Below are 12355 nucleotides of genomic sequence, written 5' to 3' on the forward strand. Positions count from 1 at the left end.
GGTGTCTGTATAGTCACCCTAGGAGAAATGCTGATGGCAGAAGATCTCCTTGTTATACCTGTACATCTATTTTCACCTTATGGCTCCAGGCTCCAGCGAGCCAGCCTTATGTATAGAGAAAACAACCATTCAGGGAACCATTCAGTGTTCTGCATTATGAATATCTATTTTTAGCAGAAACAGTCAAGTTTTTTTTTTTTTAAGAAGTATCTAATTCCTCTTACCTCCCCACCATCCCATAATTATCACAAGCACTGAGAATTCTTTGTAATATTTCAGGAGTTCAGGAGTTCCCTTGTGGCTCAGGCATGATAAGGATCCAGCATTGTCACCGCAGTGGCTTGGGTCGCTGCTGTGGCATGGGTTCAAACTTACACATGCTGTGGGTGAGGCCAAAAAAATATTTCAGGTATTTGGAGTTCTTTACCTAGCTGAATGAGGATTTAGTCTGTGCCTTTCGAAAAATGTTAAAGCCCATGGTTTGCATTCTTGTAGAACCTCTGCATTTAAATACCATATTCAGTTTCCTCATGTCATTTTCAAAATGCTAGTTGAATATATGTGGATATTCTTGAATGCATGTAATTTTGCATTGGGGGGATTTTTTTGGCCATCTGCACAACATGTGAACATTCCTGACAGGAATTGAACCCTCGCCACAGCAGCGACCCAAGCCACTTCAGTAACAATGCCAGATCCTTAAGCTACTGTGCCACAAGGGAACTCCACATTTGGGGAATTTTGAAATAACTTTCAAGAAGAAAATAAATAGAAAAGACAACAGTAATCATAGCAAATACTTAAAGTACTTGACTTTGTGCCAGGCAATCTTCTGCCTGCCTTCCAGGGAAATTCTTCATTTAGTTCTCACAGTAGCCCTAAAGATAGTCACTGTTATTATCCTCAACTGATTGACAGCACAGAAAATCACAGTAAAGAGAAGGTTAAGTTACTTAAATTTGCAGGACCTGAGTTCAGACCCAGGAAGTCTTGCTCCAGAATATGTGGTTCTAACATATATGTAACATATACTAAACTTTACTTGGATGTGTTTTTAATTATTACAGTGATCCTGCTGTCTAAATTAGTAATTCCTTAAGTACACATAATATGTCCTTTGAAAAAGTTAATGGAACTTGAAAAAATTTATGTTGGAACCTAATAATTTAGCAATTTTAGGTCATCTTTGATTCTTCCTGTAAACTTTGGGTTTATACACAGGTCAGGTTAAATTTCAAAATTAGATTCCTTTTTTAATGCCAAATATATAAAATAATTAGTAGATACAGAAATCAACAGTAGGGCTGAAAGGTACATTAGACATCTTCTGTGACTTTCAAACCTCTTTGGCAATAACCCAAGGTAAGAAATATATTTTACATCAGAACTCAGCAACACAAATGCCTTTACCTATAGATACATAGGCACACAAAAATTTCACAGAAATATGCCTTCTTAATGTTATTAATATACTTTGATTTTATTTTCTAGTCTCTTCTGTTTCATTTAAAAACATGCTAATCATAACCTACTCGATTGAGTGCATTGTCATTGCAGGTTTGAAGAATACACATCTTTGCACTGTTCCCATGAAAAAATAGAAAAGATTTGTTCAGAGTCCCTCAAAGTTTTCTTTTTTTTTTTCTGTAATATTTGATAATCCTCTCGCATATATATTTTGTATAAATACCCTTTGAAAGAAAATAGGAAAGGTTAAGTGAAAAGCAAATATCAGATCACTGATATTTCTAATTTCTTATGAGAATTTAGATATCAGGATTAAATCCTGGCTCTCCTGAAAGTTGATAGTAAAGAGCTTCTAGCGTTTTTATTAGTGTTTCTTGGGGGGTTGTTGGTATCAATTTAGACTTTTCCTTTTTAATACTTTCACCTGCCCACATCCTCCCTCTAAAGTAAACTCACTCTATTAAACCTGGGTGCCAACACCAGTCACATTCGATTGTGATTATGCACTTTCCCAATCCAAACATCACCATGGGTACTGATGTGACTTGTGGGCTTCCGTTTCCTAATCTCTAACATTAATGTGAACGAAATAATCTCTTGGGTCCTGCCCAGATATAAAATGGCATAATTGTAGAAGTCTTCTAAGTGGGAAGTTTTCCTGCCACATCTAAAATGAGATTGCATTATAGGTATTGCAAGCTTCCGTAATTTCTACTACATAAAGTGAGTAGTTCTTATTAACATAGACTTCATTTTAACAAAATTTTAGAAATAAGAAACATTAGATATAAAGGTGCATTACTTATGGGGTGAAAAATTCCCAGGCTGTCTTGGGAAGGATAACCTGTTTAAGATGATCTTACACACTTTTTTTAGGGGGGGTGGGAACATCCTTGTTTATTTGAGGCACCAAAGCAGCAGGAGGGCTTCAGTGGGGGGTGGAGAGCAAGGGCTGCAGCGGGATCCGAAGGTGGGTGCCACGTCCTGGGTCAGCAGCCTAGACCTGGGATGGTGGAACCCTGGCCTCCCATAAGGCTGCCCTCCAAGCAAAATGAGCTACTTAGAGATGCTGGGGGGAAGGGGCTGTGTTGACACTTGGGGTTCTGAGGGCTGCTGATACTGGACTCCGACACTTCTACGCCTCCCCTCACACACGGCTGCATGCTTACGCACGCCTGGCAGGACACATGGGCCACACGCCTGTCCACACAGCCCATCTTCCATACCTGGGGGCACACAGGAGCAGGAACTCAGTTCTGACCGTGGGACCCTCAGTATCTGTTCCCAAGTCCCCCCCCAAGGAAGGCCTGACACAAAAGTCAGGGTGGCTGGCAGGTGTAGGTGCAGGGAGCGGGCTGCCTGTGGGGTGCCAGGGCTGAGGGGGTGGGATCAGCAGGGTGAGGAGTCAGCCTCAAGATCCCTTGAGGGGCTGGGCTTTCCTTTCTTCCTGAGCTTTGGGAGTCTGGGCAGGGCACAGTAGCCCAGGGTCAGGGGCCAAACCGCAGCAGAGCTGACAGTAGGCTGAGCAGGAGCCCGAGGCCCAGCACAGTGGCACTGGCCAGCAGCCCGCCATGGGTCACACTGATGTTACACAGGAAGCTCTGGCAGCAGTGGGTGCCTACAGACGCCACACTGAGATTGACGCTCGGGCCAGGACCAATCGGGGAGCAAGCAGCCCTTGTTCAGGGTGTAGCCAAAGTCGACCACGTTCCTGATGCTGCCAGATGCAGAGATGACCATGCAGTAGTTGTCTGAATCGGAGCAGATGGTGGGCTTCAGGCAGTAAAACTTGTTGTTCTTGTTCATGCAACAGAAGCACAGCAGGGAGTGGGCTCGCTCCACACCCAGGAGGGCAGCCAGCAGTGCTAGCAGGAAGACCTTCATTCTGGAGGGGACAGGTGTCCCGTCTGGGGTCTGACGAAGACAAAGTCAACCCTGCTTGCCGCTGGACCCAGGTCCCTCGCCTGTCGCCTGTCGGCGCTGCCCAGCCCACGCCTGTGCCCGTGCCCACAGCCACTCACAGTCCAGGTCTGCAAGGTGGCGGCCTGATCATACATAATTTCAAAGCCCTGTGTGTATATGCAAAAATTATATTCTACACTATTTTTTTTTCAACAACTTAAAGTGATAAGGACCTACTAAGATAAAGTAATTTTTTTTTTCTATTGAGATCAGTTCTTTCAATTTAATTTTACCTAGTGGGGAAGTTTCACCCTCTTAAATGCTAAGCCTCATGGGGTACTTGGTCTTTCCTGAACAGAGCCTTGCTAAGCTGCAGGAGCGGTTTCATTTGGACCAGAGCACTGGCACATCTGAGCCAGACTTGAGATCCAGTCCTGTGAACTCCCATTTATCTCTCTCTAGACAGACCCTGGATGCTGGGTCACAGACAAGCATTTCCGGAGATGTAAGTTACCCACGTGGAAGGGTTGGCCCAGAACTGTCCTCGATAGACCCTAATTACACTATGGGTGGAACAGAGCTAGAAAGGTGGTGTGAATTCCAGCTGTGTGCATTCAGTATTTCACACTCATAAGATTGGTTTTAAAAAGCATAGCCTTATCTTTTCTGCCTCAGTGCCAGGCATATCAGGATTTGTCCATATGAATAGCTTTGTTCAAACTTTGTCATACTGTATTTATTTAGAGACTCTATTGAAAGGCTAGAGACACATGAGACTTTAAGTTTTTCCTATTAAGTTTAGAGTCTTAGAAATTAAGGTCCTTACAAATAAACAGTAAGGCTAATGAGAAAGGTAAATATATGCCTTTAAAAACTAACCAGTAAACTTGTTTTTATAAATCTGAAGTTGATTATATTAAAATGATTGATTTAGGAGTTCCCGTCGTGGCACAGTGGTTAACGAATTCGACTAGGAACCATGAGGTTGCGGGTTCAGTCCCTGCCCTTGCTCAGTGGGTTAACGATCCGGCGTTGCCGTGAGCTGTGGTGTAGGTTGCAGACGCGGCTCGGATCCCGTGTTGCTGTGGCTCTGGCATAGGCCGGTGGCTACAGCTCCGATTAGACCCCTAGCCTGGGAATCTCCATATGCTGCGGGAGCGGCCCAAGAAATAGCAACAACAACAACAAAAGACAAAAAAATAAAAAATAAATAAAATGATTGATTTATGGTTTATATACCTGGCATTTGAAAGTATTTAATGTTGGGAGTTGCTATAGTGGCTCAGCAGAAGCAAACCTGACTAGTATCCATGAGGACTCAGGTTTGATCCCCAGCCTTGTTTAGTGAGGATCTGGCGTTGCTGTGAGCTACAGTGTAGGTCACAGACACAACTCGGATCCGGTTTGCTGTGGCTGTGGTGTCGGCTGGCAGCTCCAGCTCTGATTTGACCCCTAGCCTGGGAACTTCCATATGCCACAGGTGAGGCCCTAAAAAAGAAAAAAGAAAAGAAAATATTTAATGTTATTAAATATTTAAATATTATTAACAATTTGTGTTCCACCTTTGAGGATGCCATTAGCAGATATTTACTTTTCAATAAGTTTCCAGTTATTTTCTGTATTCTCTATGCTTCTTTGAATTTGGTGCTATGAACAGGTAGAGACCAACAGTAGAGGCTTACCTGTTTGAATAATTTTCGAAGTTATTTAGTTTATGTTTTGTGCATTTGAAAGCTAAATGATGGAAATGATGGCTCATAGAGGCAAGGAAATTAGTTCCAGTTCATAAATTTTATTGACCTGTATGCCCTTCACAAACTCTTAGATTCCAGAAACATTTACCTGATATTTTTTTCTCTTGAATTTAATGTGTAGAGAAAATGATGTTAAAGTCTTTGAAAAACAGACAAGCTTGAATTAAAAAGAAATGTTTTGTCCCTACTGGGACTCCCAATAAGTGCCTTTTTAAACTGGTGTTCCCAATTTCAGAACCATCTTCTTTAGCTTTTCAATTAGTTGTACTTCCCAGAAACAAAAGCAGTTTATTTCATTCATTAGCAGAGTTAATTGACTTTTTCCCTTTTTTTTTTACTAGATCGGAGTGAGAAGCAGATCAAATTTAGCTGAAAAGGTCAGGCTGAGCCTCCAGTACGAAGAAGCCAAAAGAAGGTAACAGCAGGGGAGCTGCTGAGTGGTCAGTGGTCAGCGGACTCAACCAAGGGTTTCCTTCCCCAGAATTGATCTTTGCGCCTGTAGTGACACCTCGTGGGCGCTCCCTACACCTTCTTACCAAGGTCACCTTGCAGTTTTTAGATTCTAAGGTTGGGGGGTTCCCTCCATACTTGCTCTCTTGTCTCACCCCTCCCCCCAAAAAGCTGAAGAACAAGGAGAATTAATGAGAGGGGTGGAATGAAATTGTCCCCTTCTTTCTGGAAGGAAGAAGCTTTGAGCTTGTGTGGTATTTACAACTAAAAGTAAGCAGGTTGAAACGGGATACTGTGGCTTGTAGCAGTTGAGAAGTTTTAGGGAAACAGCATCCAGCATCTTCCTTTGCCCCAAAGACCCCCTGCTGGTGACCTGGAGGATGCTGAGGTGTCTGCTGCTGGGCGACTCACTTCATATCCTCACTTCCTCACCCCTGTCTGCCATCCCATTTTCTTACCTTGTGACTCTGCTGGTGAAGGCCCGGGAGACGTCTTTGTCTTTCCCTTGGTGACGGATTCCAGGCTCTGGGCTTGTTCTGAGGGAGAGGGACATGCTGATACATTTCATTTCATTATTTTCCTTGTAAAAGTTTTTACATGCTGCTGCTTTATTGTTTAGGAAGCTGGGGTGGGGGGCAGACCTACACTATGGGAGCAGGAACGGCTAGGCTGAGAACATGCTGGTCCACCATGCTTTCCCACCTTGAGGAGCCCGCCCAGCAGATGGATGTCGAAGTACATCCATTATTGTTGGTGATGATGATAATTGGAAAGTAACTGGCCAGACTTCCTGAGGTTGTCTGGCTTTAACAAAGTACTTACTTAACCTGCCTAAGTAGAATATTTGCCTCTGTGTAGCCTCTGTTACTACTATTACTTGGTTCTTGGAGTTACTGAAAGAACCCCTTGCTTCGTTCCACAAATTATTAACCATAAGAGCTTAAGCAAGTTGCTTAGTCTCTCTGAGCAGCATTTTACTCCGCCAATGTTGATGCCTATAAATTTCCCCAAGTACATTACAAATTCCTTGAGGTTAGGGAAGTCTGCATACTTTACTGTCTGCTTCTCAGGTCCCACGCTCATGCTTTGCCCTTAGCAAGGGCTGAGGTTGGCTTTGTGTTTTTGTGGTCTGGTGATGGGGAAGCCTGTTTAGGGTTCTCTGGCCATGAGCACGCCAGCCCCTTAGCAGCCAGAACTCCTCGACTCTGATAGAAACAAAGCCAGGACTGGTATCTGGTTTTCCAAAGAAAAGGGCCACAACTTAGAACTAATCTCAGGGAGCCAGGCCTAACGTCCTTGGGTCTTTGGGCTTTGACTCAACTGCCATTGAGGCCACTTGAGCTTCTGCGTCACTTTGGCCACTAATATTTCCTTCCATCTGGAGCTGACGCACCATATCCCAGAAACCTTCTTGCCCAGATTTGGTGCATTCTTTCCAAATAAAATTCAAGACCTACCCAGTACCTGACCCCACAAGTAACAGATGCCATTCTTTCCTTCTTTACATCCTTGCTCCTAGTTCACTTGGTTAATTCAGTCACATCAAAACTTAAGATGTTAGTTCTTTACAATAGAAAGAGCTTTGCTGTTCTATTAGCATTCAGGGTTTTATTTTAAAGTTACCAGTGATTCTGACGAGAAGCTATGTCTCAAGGGTTTACGCATATGTTGAAAATGCTTTTTCTTCCTCAATTCTGAGTAAGTAGAGAGGCAAGTTCTGTTTCTCTGAGACCTGTTTTCTCCTCCAGCTTTTGTTTTATGTCCTTAATGAAGCTAATAATATCATGCTTATTTAGCATTTTGATGATTAATTTTCTGGTACGTTGAGACAGTTGTTTATGGTTTTGTGGTTAAAGCTGAAGACAAGCTGATGTTATATCTATCATAAGTGCAGGCGATGGGTGGAAATCAGAAGTACATTATGTATGCAGCGCCAGGTTACGATGACAATTTTATTTTTAACTCAAGAAAGAAACTTAGGGCACAGGAGTGTGGAACTTCTTCTATGTCCCGATCATGTTTTTCGATCACCTTTTCCTTCTCTTCCACAACTTCTGCCATCAAAAAGATGGGAAAAGACCCCTTTTTCTGATTTTCATTTTCTGGTGGGTGCTGTAACAATACCCAGAATAATCATCCAACATTTTTTAATAGGAATATGGGTTCATTATGCCAACATCAGTTGTGTCTATGGTTTGCCCTGATCATGTGCTTATGGTCAGAACAGCCAAGTGCCATTTCCCTTGTGAACAACCCTGGTTATCTTCCCAGTACACAGAGTGAGTTATTTGATTCAGGTGCTCACAGCATTCTTACTGAGTCAAGAGTTAGCTTGACCACTGAATAGGAAGCTCTGGACACAGTGAAATCTGGAGTCAGCAAAATTATGAAACCAGTAAAGTCTCCCTTTGCTGCGATTGCTTCCTTCTGTCCCCTCCCATCCACATCACCTCAGCACCTGCTGTCCCTCTAGTGGAGCCACTTCAGCCACCTGTGCTGGCCAGGGTCCCCAGGTGCTGCTATATATATGTTCAGAGGAAAACCAGGTCGCCACCACATCCACAGGGCCAGCTCAGTGAGCGCCGGGTATATGGTGTAGACTCCATCCAGGCCCTGAGCAGGAAGAGAGTTCAGGTGCACGGCTTAAGAACATGGGTGAAAGAAGCCACACTCCCATTTCCTTGGCAACCCTGGAGCCTTGGTGAATGGACTGGGTTTGGGTCCTTTTCTCCCCACTTCCTTCCCTAACTGAGTCCCTGGTTGCTGCCCAGCCTAGCCTGGGGACATCGTCTTTGTCCAGAGGAATGAGATCTAGAACAAAGGCATTTCAGGCATCATTTACCACAGTTTGTTTTTTAAATGAAGCCCCCGGGTGTTCCTGCTGCCACCCCACGCAGGCCTCAGCCCTCTGCTTTTTAAGCTTCTGTACTTTGACCTTCACCCTTTCTCCAGGTGGGGAGGTCTGCTTCTCAGATTTTAAAGATGGGAATAGTGAGGCAGATGACAACTAAGTGTAGCATCAGCTGGGATCAGCTCCGTCACCTCACACAGCAGCCGCTCACAGCCATCCCCAGGGGCAGCCTCGAATTTGGCCTGTCCTGTGTTCCCCTTTCTCAGGACTTCTAAGTGTGTGCACACCTTTTTTTTTTTTTTTTAATTGAAGGATAGCTGGTTTACAGTGTTGTTAATTTTTGCTGTACAGCGCAGTGACTCAGTTATACATATATTTCTTTTTCGTATTTTTTCCATTATGGTTTATCACAGGATAATGAATATAATTTCCTTGTGCACACCTGTTTTATTTTATTTCATCTTATTTTAGTATGGCCAATTTGAAGATTGAACTGTCGAAACTGGACAGTGAGGCCTGGCCCGGGGCGCTGGACATTGAGAAGGAGAAGCTGATGCTGATCAATGAAAAAGAAGAACTTCTGAAGGAGCTTCAGTTCGTCACTCCACAGAGGCGCACGCAAGATGAGTTGGAGAGCCTGGATGCCGAGAGGCAGCGGCTAGAGGAGGAGCTGCTGTCAGTGCGGGGGGCGCCCAGCAGGGCCCTGGCCGAGAGGTGTGTCCTCCTCCCGGGCTGGGGGGTGTGGGCAGTGGGGCCTCCATGCATCTCCGTGCTCCTTGGCAACCCCAAACGCCTCCGCCCTGAGCAGGCAGGGAACCAGTATGAAAGGGCTTGCCTTGTGGAGAGCAGTAGGGTACACCCTCCTTAGGCCCCGGAGTTCTTCCATGTGGGTTGGGAACGTGAAGGTGCCTGAGACAGATGTCCAATAACTAAGGAATGTTGACAGAAACCCAGGAATGCAGTCCATCACTGGCCGCGTCCGATAACAGTGGCTGTAAACCACGGCACTCTGATAAGAGAGATTATCTGGACTGTTACAGCGGGCTGACGCTTCCCCTTCTGGGTTTTATTACTCACAAGAATGCAAAAGTTTATTGCTTTTCATTTCATAAGGAAAAGACAACTTGCTCCCTTTGATATCTTAACAGGTCACAAAATGTTCACTTGGATTTTGTTTATCAATTGAAACCCTCCTCTGAAGCAGGTGAAAACATAAAGGAAAACACTTTGAGTGATTGTTCTGATCTTTCTGTGGGAGGTGTAAATTGATCTAAAAAGTCCACTTCTGAAAGCAGGTCAGCTGGGCTGTTAAGCAGGGGAACCCTGTGTGTCAGTTTGACCTGAAGTCATTTGCACCGGAGCCCCGTGTGCCCGCCTTGCTGACTGAGGGTCAGACACCTGTTTACCTGTTTCAGCCATAGACCGAGGAGCCCTTTAGAACCACTGCTCGACCATCCTTTAAGCCAACAATGACAGGAAAGAAATTCACATTCAGGTGACCTGGAAGTAAATTTAACATACCCAGCCATAATCCAGTCGCTTTTATTTTTTTTAACTTCTTGGCTTCTTGCCTTCTAATACCTCGTCCTCTGTAAATGTTTAAGGTTGTGTGTCAACATAATATCAAAACATTTGAAAAGGGTGGTGCTGGAAAGGACAGTGGAGGATAAACCTCTGATATCCTGGCCAGGCGTTACTGCGTGCGCTTGTTTCACCATGTGGGGAGAGTTGGCTTTTGTGAGCTAAGGGCTGACGGAGGTAACGCACAGCTGCAGCATCTCAGCTTTAGGGAGCGGGAAAAAGTGTTGGGGGAACCCTCTACAGATGACATTCTTTCACCATCTTAAATAATCCCAGTCGCTCACCTGCCCACTTCTCTCCCTCTCCTGCTTTGACACCTCTGTCCAGTGGTGCTGACTGCAGGCTCAGCCCAAAGACAGGTGTGAGCAAGGCTGGACAGGTAAGGATCCATGTGACAAAGACCAAAAGGAACAAAAAGTAAGGGTGAGAAGCCAGAATTCAGTTGTTTTCCTGAATAACTGTGATGGTATGAGAGTCTGTGTGTCTTGAATTCGAGGATAAAAGTTTGATAATCATCGGTAAATGTGATGAAATGGATAGCTTTGTGTGGCTCATCTATAAAACACCAGTGATCTTTTATGTGTTATGTCACATTTACTAAATGTCATATAGGAGTTTAAGAACATTGGTTGGTGGAATTCTCATTGTGGCTCAGCAGTAACTAACCCGAAAAGTGTCATGAGGATGCAGGTTCGATCCCTGGCCTCACTCAGTGAGTTAAGGATCTGGTGTGGCCGTGAGCTGTGGTGTAGGTCGCAGACACAGCTCGGATCTGGTGTTGCTGTGGCTGTGGTATAGGCTGGCAGCTGCAGCTCCAATTTGACCCCTAGCCTGGGAACTTACATATGAGCAGGTGTGGCCACAAAAGAAATGTCATATAATCATACCTATCTAACATATAAACATCTGACATTTCAGCTGTTCTACTATGCAGTATGTAAATCCAGGAAGGGCTACAAATGGACTTTAGATTTGTTATGGGAGAGAGAAAATTGGCATTTGTTTGTTTGAATCAGCTTTTACAGGCATGATGTCTTATTTGTCTTTTTTTTAGGGCTAGAGCTTCACGAATGACCACTGAAGTAACATTAAAAATAGAATTTAAGTGCCTACACTTTGGTTTTTATACTCTTGCTTGCATACGCATAATAATTATCAAAATTCCAGCAGCAGCAGTAGGCTTGACCTCCTGGAAGAGGAGCTATAAAGTCCTTACATGAAATGATTATCTACCTAATGAGATCCAGCCACACGGTTTGTGTCACACAGGGAGTAAGCGACTCAGATAGCCTTCTGACCTATGACCCCTGCATGGCCATCTCCCATGAGTGGATTGGTTGTTAGCGGGAAGAGAAGTGTATGTGTTTTATATTTGTGATATGTTGATTTTCTGAGTCATCTGAAAGAGTCAAATCATTTAGCATTACAAAATGAATACCAGCTTCCTCTCTGGAAAGCTCATCCGATGAGTAATATTGGGGAACTCACACATTCTTGCTTGAGCAACTTAAACAGTTTTCTCCCTTGGATGCAAGCGGCTCGGTGTTCCCTGTCCAAGAGAGCGGAGCCCCCTGTGAAGGGCACACTGAGTCCTTTATTTCCCAGTAGACACAACATAGAGTGGCTTGGCTTTGGTTGTTGTTAGTGTTTACTTTCCTGTACTCGCTCCCTTTCTTATCCCTCACCGCCTTCATCGATTCTGCCCACTGCATGTGTATGTTCCTGCTTTGCTGATAGTTGCTGTTGAACTGAAAGAGGGTGCTCGCCACCCGCCCTGACCCTGAAAGCCAGGGAAGTCCTCTGCAGTCAGTGTGTCTCAGTGTTCCAGCAGGAGGTCACAGGAGACACTTCTGGATAATAGGATTCACTGTGTCAAACTTAAGTTTCATCACAGACAAAGGGTGCCTTACCAACACCAGACCCTTCCATCTCTTCTTGCTACCAGACCCCTCCATCTCTTCTTGGCCTCTACAAGGACTGTTAGAGGAGCACTTGTCACATCCCTCACATTGTCCTGTTTTCCATTTACATTGTGGGGGTTCTCATTATTTCAGGGGTGGCCTCAGGCAAGATTCTGAGTCATTACTGAATTTTGGTGAAGGAGCTAAACTCACACAAATTTTCAGCCATTGTGTATGATCCCAGAGTCCCCCAGCTGTGTGCCCGCCAGCCCTGTCGTTCTGTGGCTGACTCTCCAGACAGCGGTGACGGAGCTCGCCACCTAGTGGTCGAAAGGTGCAGCGGGAAGAGAGATGCTCTGTACAGGATCATCGACAAAGAGAAATGGCTCTCAAATGAAAAAAGACTTTTCACACATCTTTCATATTCTGGACAGGGGCTGGAAGGGCTC

General features: G+C 44.6%; 1 protein-coding gene and 1 pseudogene across 2 annotated transcripts in view; one reads left to right on the forward strand and one right to left on the reverse strand.

Moving 5' to 3' along the window:
- The window catches only part of WWC2 (WW and C2 domain containing 2), a 182258-nt gene that overhangs the window by 127069 nt on the left and 42834 nt on the right, over positions 1–12355 (forward strand). For both annotated transcript variants that reach the window (XM_047772309.1, XM_047772310.1), the window contains 3 exons: positions 3728–3874; positions 5465–5538; positions 8896–9138. In XM_047772309.1, the coding sequence (XP_047628265.1) occupies positions 3728–3874; positions 5465–5538; positions 8896–9138 (464 nt within the window). The remainder of the gene's footprint in view (positions 1–3727; positions 3875–5464; positions 5539–8895; positions 9139–12355) is intronic.
- On the reverse strand, positions 2948–3351 carry LOC125123101 (lymphocyte antigen 6E-like; annotated as a pseudogene).

Source organism: Phacochoerus africanus, chromosome 3 (genome assembly GCF_016906955.1).
Source record: "Phacochoerus africanus isolate WHEZ1 chromosome 3, ROS_Pafr_v1, whole genome shotgun sequence".
NCBI lineage: Eukaryota > Metazoa > Chordata > Mammalia > Artiodactyla > Suidae > Phacochoerus > Phacochoerus africanus.